The 12,436-nt window shown below is 39.2% G+C and overlaps 1 protein-coding gene across 9 annotated transcripts in view; it reads right to left on the bottom strand.

Annotated features, from left to right (window-relative positions):
- Window positions 1-12,436, bottom strand: part of hao2 (hydroxyacid oxidase 2 (long chain)) — a 161,188-nt gene that overhangs the window by 18,101 nt on the left and 130,651 nt on the right. For 8 of the 9 annotated variants that reach the window (XM_072585258.1, XM_072585253.1, XM_072585257.1 and 5 more), the window contains exons 2-6: window positions 7,550-7,702; window positions 5,548-5,699; window positions 4,207-4,490; window positions 2,209-2,427; window positions 467-625 (exon numbers count right to left, since the gene is read on the bottom strand). In XM_072585258.1, the coding sequence (XP_072441359.1) occupies window positions 467-625; window positions 2,209-2,427; window positions 4,207-4,490; window positions 5,548-5,699; window positions 7,550-7,680 (945 nt within the window). In that variant the 5' untranslated portion in view covers window positions 7,681-7,702. Of the gene's footprint in view, window positions 1-466; window positions 626-2,208; window positions 2,428-4,206; window positions 4,491-5,547; window positions 5,700-7,549; window positions 7,703-10,207; window positions 10,287-12,436 lie in introns of all 9 variants that reach the window. The other variant, XM_072585251.1, reaches the window with a different exon arrangement.

A 12,436-nucleotide genomic window follows, 5' to 3' on the forward strand; every position in this document is an offset into this window, starting at 1 on the left:
GCTATCCTTAATTTTGCTATGATCTCATTGAAAGGCAGAACAGAATTGATGGGCAGATGGTGTACTTCTATGCCTATGTTTTATGATCTTATACCAATCTCTGAGGAATTAATGTTAAATTTCATTCTTATCTCACAGTCACTGCCTTCCCCATGTTGCTCAACACTATTCATTTTATTTTAAGTAAGTAGTATCTTCTAAATACAAGTTGCTGTAATTGAATAGGGTACACTGAGGAAAGGGTGTATTCATTAAAAAGGATGCTGTTAATCATTTTATAATTGAAACATAAGTTTGATTACATATTTATATGGGGTTTTGGCTAAGGAAGAAGAAAATTCTCCTCCATCCTATTAGTTCCTCAGTGCTAAAACCCACTTTATTTCCAACAGACAACTGATACTTCTCTCTGGCGAGAAGCAATGGAAACAGAAGTTGATAATTGGCAAATGCATCAATTAGTTACCTTGTAGACAAGACCCCAAACCACAGGCCGACCAATGAAAACACACTTGGCTCCAATAGCTAAAGCCTTGAGCACATCACTTCCTGTACGGATTCCGCCATCCAAATAAACCTCAATTCTTCCTTGGACTGTATCCACAATTTCTGATAGGGCATCTATCTGCAAATGTTAAACAGGTGTTACTCACTGTCTTTCATTATGTCGTTTGGAAGTAACAGCAATAACTGAGAACCTAACAGAGAAATTTGCTGATTATTAGTTACGATGTGATGAATTTTCAGTTGGATTGAATAATTTCAATATCTCATCCAGCATGATATAATCACAGCTTGATTGTGGAGAACTCAGTCTTTCTTGAAAGGATTACATATTTTCATTGTTTGGCCCAAGAAATCTTGATTAAAAGTTTTCCACACATCCACCAATTTTACCTTAAGCAATTCCCTACAGTGCATCCCTGTAACAAAGTGTCCAGTGCATAGAATAATTTGACAAAATTCCATTTCTTTTTAATTATTCATTCATGGGATGAAAGGATAAGTGAGCTGCTTTCTTGAACGATTGTAATCAACACTGTGTAGAAATATCTACAGTGATTTCAGTTAAGGAGTTCTAGGATTTTGACTTAACAGCAGTGAAGGAATAATGGTATAGTTCCAAGTCAGAATTGTGTATGACCTGGAGGAGAACTTGCAAGTGATGGTTTTTCCATATATCTATTCAAGTGGCAGAGATTGTGGATCCGGCCTCTGTAAGTTGCTGCAGTGTATCTCATAGACAGTACACACTGAAGCTACTGTGTGCCAGTAATGGAGGGGGTGAATGTTCAAGGCGGTCGGGATGTCAATCAAATGGACTGCTTTGTAATGGTTGGCAAAAAGTTTCTTCAGCATTGTTGCAATTGCATTAATTCAGGAGCATGGAGAATATTCCATCAACTGTAGATGTAGATGCTGGACTTTGTTTAGGGAGTCAGGAGATGAGTTACCCTGTGTGCAACCCTGTGGTCTACTTAAGTTTGTGGTCAATAGTAAATACCAGGGGCATTCAGTGATAATAATGCTTTTGGATGTCAAAGATGAAATGTTAGAATCTTTCATTGGAAATGGTCATTTCCTAGCACCTAAGTGTTAGAAATGATATTTGCCATTCATCAGCCCTAGCCTGAATGTGGTCCAGGTCTTTTTGCATGTGGTTATAGATTCTTTGGTTGTGAATGGTACTGATACTGTGTAATCGTCAGCAAGAATTCCCACTTCTGACCCTATGATATGCTGAAGGTCGTTAATAAAGCAGATTAAGGTGGTTGAGTCCAAGGTAAAACTCTAAGAAATGTATGCAGTGATGGCTTAGTTAAGAAATCTGACTACCGACTACTACAGTCATCTTACTTAATCTAACCTGACACATCAGTTTCCAAAGAAAGTTTTGGAGTTTTTTTCACTCAACATTCTTTGCATAAAACATGAATTTAATGTACTGCCTGATGAAAAATGGCATTGTTTGAAGAAGAATTATGAATTATATTTGGTATCCTGGCCAAAATTACTGCCTCAATTAACACTACCAGTGGCAGATTAACAAGTCATTCATCTTATTTACTGTTCGTAGGGACATCTGTGAAAATTGGCAGCTGTGTTTGCCATGCAATAACAGTAACACTGCTTCAAGGTGAATATTTAGTCATGGGTTAACGAAGGAAAGTAAGATAAAATGTTTCTGAGAGAGATAAATGGACTGACCGTAGCTGGGCCTCCATCAAGCTGCCTGCCTCCATGGTTTGACACTATGATACCTTGGACACCATGTTCCACTGCCAGTTCTGCATCTTCCTTGGTTAGAATGCCCTTAATAATTATAGGCAGGCGAGTTAATGACTGAAGCCAGCAGATATCTTTCCAACAGATTGACGGATCCAGAGAATTGGCTGGTACTCCATACAGCTCTACTTCACTATGATCCTGTTTGTACATAAGAATAGTTATATTTCAGTAGTGAGAATCAGTGAGAAACACAACTTAAAGATTGTAAGAGCAGTGTAATTCACCCAGATACTTTCAATCCTTTTGGCTCAATTTTATCTCAATTGGGATTGATGACCTAGGTGTCTATCAATGGTTTCTTAACTCGATGCACAGATAACTTTTCAGTATCAGCTACGTGGCAAAAAGCAAATAGTTTATACCCATGCAAATAACTGAGTTTAAGATTATTGGTTTGAAGCAAGAATTTTGCCTAACCAAAACTTAAATAGAAATAATTATCTAATAATTTTTGTGACTTAGTAAGCAAACATAGAACATAAGAATATAAGAAATAGGAGCAGAAATAAGCCATCTGACTTTTTAACATGCTCCACCATTCAATGGCTGATCTGTTCATGGACTCAGCTTCACTTACCCGCCCACACATCATAATTTAATTCCTTTGCTGTTCAAAAATTTATCTTTGCCTCAAGAACATTCAGTGGGGTAATCTCAACTTCTTCACTGGGCAGGGAATTCCATAGATTCACAACCCTTTGGGTGAAGAAATTCCTCCTCAACTCAGTCCTAAATCGGCTCCCTCTTATTTTGAGGCAATGCCCCTAGTTCTAGTTTCACCTGCCATTGGAAACAACCTCCCTGCTTCTATTTTATATGTTTCTATAAGATTGCCTTTCATTTTCTAAATTCTAAAGAGTTTACACCCAGTCTACCCAATTTCTCCTCATAAGCCAACCCTCTCAACTCCAGAATCAACCTAGTGACCCTAGTTCTTCTCTAACATGGTGGTTGCGTTCTTGTATAACCCCACATTATGGAAAGATCGCACTTTAGAAACAGTGTTTAAAGTTTTGGTAATGTTATCACATTACAGCCAACACATTTGAATGTCTGTGCTTTAGAAACAGTGTCCTCAATCCGTCAATCGTATAACAGCTAATTCGTTAATGAAACAAGTGTTATAGCAGAACAACTTTAACTTGCACGATAACAATGGTATATGTCATGTTACTAAAGAGCAATCAGTGGAAGCTTGTAGTTCACTCAGTGCTTTGTGCCTGTCAATATTGGGTCTAGAAACTGGTTCATGGCTGAACGGAAGAGGTTTGAAATGGATGATGTAAATGCCTAACGAGTCTGGTAAGAGGACACTGCCAAATTATTTGCAAATTTTAATGATCTGTGAGAACCAGTTGCAGCCCAGAAGCAGTTTTCTGGTTAAATATTCTTGGTGGAGTGGGGTAAAGAAAATACAGAGAGGCTAACCAATTTAGTATGCAATCCCCTTCTGGTATGGACTGATAGTGTGCTTTGGTGCTCTCCTAAAAAGTGAATGCCACGCAATCAAACTTTAACCTTTTGATTTTCAAGTATTCCAGTATATGTAATTTGGAGCAAAGGTGAGATGATGTGGAAACAACATAGCTGTGGAACACAGGAAGAACATTTCTTTTCACTTCTATTAACAGGTTTATTCATAATTTATCGCTCCTCTCCTGGAAGTGTCTTTTGTCAAGATATGCTTCGTATGGATCATGTCGTATCTAAACACAAGTTCTAACGTTATCATTCATTTCAACCAGCCCTGGTCTTGCCTTCAACAAGATTTACCTATGGGTTTTACCTGACAGCAGTGTAGAGGGGTGAACCCAGTCATCTTGCCATTCTATACCCAGCAACACTGAAGTCAATAGGCATAACCTGGCCGGGATCACTTAACTTCATAGTGCACCTTTAAAATGAGAAATGTCATACCTCAAAAATGCCATCAAAGTTTTTTACTTTGAGGTGAGGTGGTAGCTTAAAGTTGTTCCTGATATCATTTCTCCGTTTGCCAGTATAAGGGACATCCACAGTTAGAACAATGGCCTTGTACCCGTGTGCTTCCACGCGATGGACTAGCTGCTCTGAGAGTTTACGGTTGCGATAGACATAAAGCTGAAACCATCGAAATCCATTAGGTGCTGCGGCTGAAATCTCTTCCACAGAACAGGTGGAGTATGTGCTTGCAATGTAACATGTGTTCATGGCTTCAGCAGCTACAAGACAACACATAGACTGATCAAAATCCACATTGTTAATTGTTGAGCTTGTAAACTATAAGATTTTCATGTTCTTTGACTTTGAAGGAGTTTCATTAGATTTCTGTCATTTAAATTCTTGGATCTAGGTTCAGTTTAGGAGCTTCTGGCTCTGAGGCAAGGATCATCACTGCCTCCGACCCAAAAGCTCCCAGTTTGAATCCTGCACTGGGATTTGATGGTCCTAGAGATGAGGTCACAACCTGAGCAAACTGGGGATTGCCAACCTGTAAATGCTTCTAGTATGTCTACAGTAGACGTTAAGAGCAGCAGTTTCCTGTTATCTAGAACCATTTGTTAGCTTGCAGTGAAATAACCTCTTGAAGGTAAAAGATTCTAAGACCAGCTTTTTTACCATAGGCTGACATGACAAGTATCTTCCTCACTTTGAGGATCTGCTGATGATGGTGAGATTCATTTTCAGCCCAAGGGGAAAAATGTAAAATTTTTCCTTCCTTGAATTTTCAAAGTATTTTTCATTAGATGTTAATTTAGCCATTTTGTCTCAACAATTGTGCCCACATGACTGCATCAGGCTTAAATATGCTAAATATTTACATTTTTCTACTTTATCTTATTATCACAGGACGTAATGATTTTACTTACATCTGCTAGACATTTGCATTGGTCTAATATTATGTATCATCAAAATAGGACACAGTTATAATAGCATACCTCCATTAATAACAATGGTGATTGCATTATTCTTACATTTACTCCTGTCTTCACACTCCTTCAGCTTAGACATTAAAATAATGGTACTGGAAAATGGTCTCCAAAAAGTTTGGTTATAAAATTTCCTGCTCTGGGATCAGAAAGCCACAAACATTGGAAATATTTTGATCTTGGTTATGTATTTGTTCATTAATACTTGCAAGTCGTTAAAGGGACTCGTGTTCAAAACTCATATTGATTGCATTTCATCACAAGGCTGTGTTAACATGTCTTTATGTACATCACTGCAACCATATGAATACAGTTATGTTTTGAAAAGAAAATGTCTCTTATGAAGTACCACGGGCTGTACTCATCTCCCCATCATGCCATGCCATGCAGTGGAAAGCAGTAGGTGCGATTCCTATGGGAAAACTGATCTCCATTCCCTGGATGGTTACCCTTGTATCTGTTACGGAGACATCCCTTAGCATTCGCGGACGCAGGCGGATCCTGCAAAATTAGCAGAAAACCTGAAATTACGTTAAACTCTAATGGCTATGTAATCTATGTCATATAACATCTGCCTTAGCATAAATGGTGTTACTGTGCGACCTGAATGTGAGGTATTGTTGGGGGAGAAGGCAGAAAGGAAAAGGGAGAGGAAGAATGAAAACTCACAACAGCGCCATCACAATTTCTGTTCCATTTAAAACAGACTCTATTACAAGCCCCGGTGGGATTTTCCAAACAGGCTTTTGCTCAGGCAATAGAGATGAACCTCCACTCTAACTAAATTTATCTTTGCTATAATACTATGAGTGAATAAACAACTCAAAGAAGAAAAATGGCAGAACAGCCACTTGATATTTATGTAGCGTCTTTAAAGTAATGAAATGTTTCACAGGAGACTATGAAGTAAAAACTGAACACTGAGCCACAAATGGTGTTGTTAGTGCAAGGTTATCAAAGAGGGAGGAAAGAATAGTAGTGAAGCAGAGAGCTCTTTGGAAGCTCCAGGACCCAGCAGCTGATGACAAGGCCACCAATAACAGAGCCATTAAAATGAGAGGTGAGAATGAGATGAATAGAGCTATGCTGTAGAGTTGTATGGCTGTGGGTGACCTCAGTAATAGGGAGGTGAGAGGCCAGGGACAGGCTTAAAAATGGAGATTAGAATCTGAATATTGTTGTGTTGCTTTACTGGGACCCAATATGTATCAGCGAGTACAGGGTAATGGGTGAACTACACTTGCTGCAGAAATATGTAATTTTAGTGCTGTCATGGAAGAGGGCCAGAATTGTGGTATTAGTTTTTAGAGCTACAGAGCAAGGGACAAGTGCAGATTTAATTTCTCAGAATTTAGTTCCCATTCTAAAAGGACTAAATGGTAAAGAATCATGTAGAGGATGCAGGGTGTTTGTACATGCATCTGTATTGTGCCTGCGTATGTGTGTGCATGGAGACACCTACTGGTCAGTTGTGTCTTTGTTATTATCTGTGAACAAACTAACTGGGTAGACTAAAGATAATGCATAAATGAACAAATTACATAGGAGTAGTACACCTTGGATTCTTTCTTATATGACACAATTGCCAATCTAACTTATAATAACTAGACTGGTTACCCTTGATAGTACAAGAATAAAGACTTAAAGAAATAGTTTTAGATTCACTGGGACAGAGAAGGTTAATGGGCATTTATTATAAGTTTTCAAAATAAGTTGTAATCTATGAAGACACTGGTGTCATCTCACTCTTGATGACAGATCAGAGGCTAATTTAGGGAGGAGAACAAAGAAGTGCAACAGTTTTTGGATGATCCTCCATAACATAATGGTCAGAGAAAAAAAGTAATCAATTTTGTTTTCCCTGGATTGATCACCTTCAGAAGTATCTTTACTATGCTCAGCTGAGCTTAACTGGGTATGAGGGATCTATAGCATGGGAACTCCTACAGACCTGGCCCCTTAAGTTTGATTGGCATAGAGAGTTGTCTGTCTTCTCAAATTGGTTCTTTCCAGGAGCTTGACTTCATTTGAATTGGTTTTTGTCCAAATTCCTCACCCACACAGAAAGTAAAACTGCTACAATGCAGCCTCCTTGACTCTAAAAAGTTCATATCCTAAGATTTCAAACTCTTTCAGAAATATAACAGGACTTGCATTATATTCTACAGTTAAATATTCTTTGCTGAATGGAAATTCAGAAGCAACTAATCAACATAATGCATATTTAACAAGACGGAGAATATATAACTGGGTCTCATAAACCATCTGGAACTTTCTTTCTTATCATGTTTCAACAATATGTGACTCTGCAATTCAGCTGATTTGGGTCTTATTTAGTATTTGACACAAACCTTTTATAAGCCATCAGATTGTCATCTCTAGTACAGCATTCATCTGCCCCAGCAGCGTAGTAATCCCAGGTGGTTTTGGGTAAATGTTCCTTAGCATACACCTCAAAGTCAGACAGACATACCAAAGACATCTCTGGGTCACACAAAGAAGATCTGAAACAATAATGGGTGCATGGAAATTTTAACAGGAATTTCAATCTCAAACATTATCACAGCAAGAAAAGACAACAAAGGGACCAAAAGATTATGTGTACACCAGGCAGTGAGGAAATGTAGTCCTAACTTAAAAGTGCCAAGAGTCCTGAATGGATTAAGAAGGTATTGCTTTTAAGTCAAAAATCACAAACCAAGTATTCCTATTATCCAGTCAGTTCTGTAAAATGTCATACTCGACTCAAAACATCAACTCTGTTTCCCTTTCCACAGATGCTGCTAGATCTGCCGAGTTTCTCAAGCATTTCTGTGTTGCTTTTAGATTTCCAGCATCCACAGTGTTTTGCTTTTATTCCTATAATTTGTTCTGTTTGTATTATGAGGAAGATTCTGACATTTTTTATAGCAATTAAAAAGTTTACCCTTTTTAGAGCACTATAAAATGCTAATGTCTTTAAAACTGTTTGATATTCCAAACAATCTGTGAGCTCTTGATTGATCCATTTCTTTTCAGGTTATGCATCAATAAATGTATTTTAATTAGTAGTTACTCTCTCTCTCAGCTCTTCCCAACCCAATTGTGGCTAACAGGGAGATCTGAAACTGTAACATTAGAGGGAAACCATCACTTCTCAGTCTCTCTTCAAGTCCCACATCATCCTGATATAGACTGGTATCAGCATTTCTTCATAGGTGCTATGTCACAAATCTGGAACTTCCTTTGTAAAACGTGACTAATGGCTTGATACCATTCCAGTTGACCTACAACTAAGGATAGTGAAGACAACTAGAGATGGGCAATAAATGAGATCATGTCAATGTTGAACAAACTATAAAAGTTCAAAATCTTGTAGATCCAACACATTGAGGAATTGTTCAGAGCTTTGAGTAATATATTAAAACAATTGTGCTAGTTCTAGAACCTTGGATGAGAAAGGACACTGCAACTGAAAAATTGGTACATGTCTGACTGATGTCATTTACCACAGCTAAATGACCTGGATATTGTGGACAGTAGTGATAGAATGGCACTTACTGTTCACCTCAATCATCAATTAGGATGGGCAAGCTCAATGAAGACATGTATCAGTCTCTTTCAACTCCACTATTTACAGGGGTGCTGAGATAATGAGACTTGAATAATGGCAGAGGCTTGTTGAAGCCAAAACCTCCACAGCAGAGGATCAGCAGGGTAGGGATGCACTTTTTAAATGTTGCGTCATTGGTCGTTTCGCAGCAGGCAGAAAGGACACTGGAGAATGCTGCTCCTCCAGGTGCAAGGAAGAAGGTAGCCATTGAAAACAAGTCTACATGTGTCAAAGTAACAATGAATGTCAACAGAGAAATATGTTGCCATTCTTCTAGATACAGGGGAGAGACAGCAGCATTGGTCATTCAAGTAGAAACTCCTCACTCTGCTTTCCCAAGCCTGTTGGCTATCACTCCTCATACCAGCACACTTTGCAGATGCATACATCTCCATGCCTCACATCCCCATTTGGCCAGTTACATATTGTCACTTATCCTCACCTCATTGCAAAGGCCTACTCATCCTTTACAGTGATCCTCTCACACTTCTAAACTCCAGCAGAAGTAAGGCCAGTCTGTCCAAGCTTTCCTCATAGGGCAACCCACTCACTCCAAGTATCAACCTAGTAAACCTCCTCTGAACTGTCCTCCACCCAAATAAAGGGATCAGAACTGCACATTGTAAACTTCCTGCCAAACTACAATGTCACATTTTCCCACATTATATTCATACCTCAGACTTTTGCCGACTAAGTCCACTCACCTGTCTATATCTATCTGCATCATTCTTATGTCCTCCTCACAACATACTCTCCTAAATTTCTTTACACTATCTTTATATTTAGCCACCGCGCTTTCACTCCCCCCCCCTCCCAGTCCAAGTCATTATTCTTTATTCATTCATGGGATTTGGGCCATCAATGGCTCGGCCAGCAGTTATTGCCCATTTCTAGTTGTCTTGAGAAGGTGGAGACTTGCAGGTGGTGGTATTCCAATATATCTGCTGTCCTTGTCCTTCTTTAGACATAGCCATGGGTTTGGAAGGGGCTGTCTAAGGAGCCTTGGTGAATTTCTGTAGTGTATCTTGTAGTTGATACACACTGCTGGTACTGATGCGACGGTGGTGGAGGGAGTGAGTGTTTATTATAAGTGTGATGCCAATCAAGTGTGCTACTTTGTCTTTAATTGTGTCAAGTTTTTTGAGTTTTGTTGGAGCTGCACAGATCCAAGCAAATAAGTATTCCATCAGACTGCTGACTTGGGCCTTGAGATAGCAGACAGGCTTTGGAGAGTCAGGAGGTGAGTCACTTGCTGCAAAATCTCTGCCCTCTGACCTGCTCTTATAAGTACTGTATTTATATGGCTAGTCCAGTTCAATTTCTGATCACTGTTGATAGTGATGGATTCAGTGATGTCAATGCCATTAAATGTCAACAAGTGATGATTAGATTTTGTCTTGTTTGAGCTGGTCATTACCTGTTACTTGACTATTGATATAAAGTGTAAAATGTTCAGGCTCCAACATAGATCCCTGTAGAATCCTTCTTGTCACATCCTGCCAAAATGAAAGTCCCAATTATACATATCTATTTTCTGCTAGCCAACCAATTTTCTATCCATGCTGGTATATTGTTGCCTAACATCAACACCTTCTATTTTATGCAATGACCTTATATGTGGCACCTTGTCAAAGGTCTTCTGGAAATCCAAGCACAGATGTAAGGGTTCCCTTCTATAAACAGTTTCTGTCACTCCTTTGGAGTACTTCAGTAAATAGGTTAAATGTGATTTCCTTTCCGGATAACCATGCTAATTCTTCCCGACTGCCTTGACTTTTTTGAAGTGCTCAACTATAAACCCTTAATGATCAAATCTAACTCCTTCCTGATGGCAGACGTCAAGCTAACTGACCTATAGTTTCCAGTTTTCTGCTTTCGACCATTCTTAAAGAGCAGTGCTATGTATGCTATTTTCCAGTTTGATGGAGCCTTTCTGGAATCTAGCAAATTTTGGGAAATTAGCACTAATGCATTTACTACCTTATTAACTATCTCCTTTAAGACCTAGGATGAATTCCATCAAATTGTGGGGACTTGTCAGATCATAGACTTATTTAGCACTGTTTTCTAATGATTATAACCAATTACTCTCTCCTTTCCAGCTCCTGATTTACAGCTATTACTAGAATAATGTTTTAACCATCTAGAGTGAAGATAGAGGCGATTTTTTTAATTTATTCATTTCATGCACCATTTCCTTATTATTTGCTAATAACTTTCCACTCTCATTCACTAGAGAAACCAACACTCCCTCAATTATTATTTTCCTTTATAAATACCTGTTGTTGGATAAGGCTGAACATAACAGGAACTGCTCAGAGACTTTACAATAGTTGTTAAGTGAGTGGATTTACACTGAGTCATTTAGATCTGCTAAGAGCTAAGATTGCAGGAACTCCGTAACTGCTATCTCTAAATCTGATGAAGGAGTGGTGCTCTGAAAGCTAGTATTTTCAAATTAACTCATTGGACTATAACCTGGTGTGGAGTGACTTTTGACCTCTACCAAATAAGGCATGCATTTGGACAAAATATTCATGTTTTGCCCTTTCAAATTTATGAAAGCTATGTGCACTCACATATCAAGACTTTAGTTTGTTTTTTTTTGTTAACCTTGGAACATTTAGTTTTGACTGTTGGTACATTTTTAGGCTCATTTGTTCTGTTTGTTCCAGCATCCCCATACCCTCATTTCCCATACTATTGTTCCCACCACTAATGCTTAGGTCAAAGTCGTCCCTACTTCCCTAATTACATGGCTTCCTGGAATGCAGGTTCCAGCACAGTACAACTGCAGCCTATCCCAATGTAAAGAGTCATAGAGATGTACAGCATGGAAACAGACCCTTCAGTCCAACCTGTCCATGCCGACCAGATATCCCAACCCAATCTAGTCCCACCTGCCAGCACCTGGCCCATATCCCTCCAAACCCTTTATTCAGACACCCATCCAAATGCCTCTTAAATGTTGCAATTGTACCAGCCTCCACCACTTCCTCTGGCAGGTCGTTCCATCCACATACCACTTGCTGTGTGAAAAGGTTGCCCCTTAGGTCTCTTTTATATCTTTCCCCTCTCATCCTAAACCTATGCCCTCTAGTTCTGGACTCCCCCAACCCCAGGGAAAAGACTTTGCCTCTTTACCCTATCCATGCCCCTCATCATTTTGTAAACCTCTATGAGGTCACCCCTCAACTTCCGACGCTCCAGGGAAAACAGCCCCAGCCTATTCAGCCTCTCCCTAAAGCTCAAATCCTCCAACCATGGCAACATCCTTGTAAATCTTTTCTGAACTCTTTCAAGTTTCACAACATCTTTCCGATAGGAAGGAGACCAGAATTGCACGCAATATTCTAACAGTGGCCTAACCAATGTCTTGTATAGCCACAACATGACCTCCCAACTCCTGTACTCAATACTCTGACCAATAAAGGAAAGGATACCAAATGCCTTCTTCACTAACCTATCTACCTGCAACTCCACTTTCAAGGAGCTATGAACCTGAACTCCAAGGTCTCTTTGTTCAGTAACACTCCCCAGGACTTTACCATTAAGTGTATAAGTCCTGCTAAGATTTGCTTTCCCAAAATGCAGCACCTCGCAGTTGTCTGAATTAAATTCCATCTGCCACTTCTCAGCCCATTGG

The sequence above is a fragment of the Chiloscyllium punctatum genome, chromosome 15 (assembly GCF_047496795.1).
Source record: "Chiloscyllium punctatum isolate Juve2018m chromosome 15, sChiPun1.3, whole genome shotgun sequence".
NCBI classification, from domain to species: Eukaryota; Metazoa; Chordata; class Chondrichthyes; order Orectolobiformes; family Hemiscylliidae; genus Chiloscyllium; species Chiloscyllium punctatum.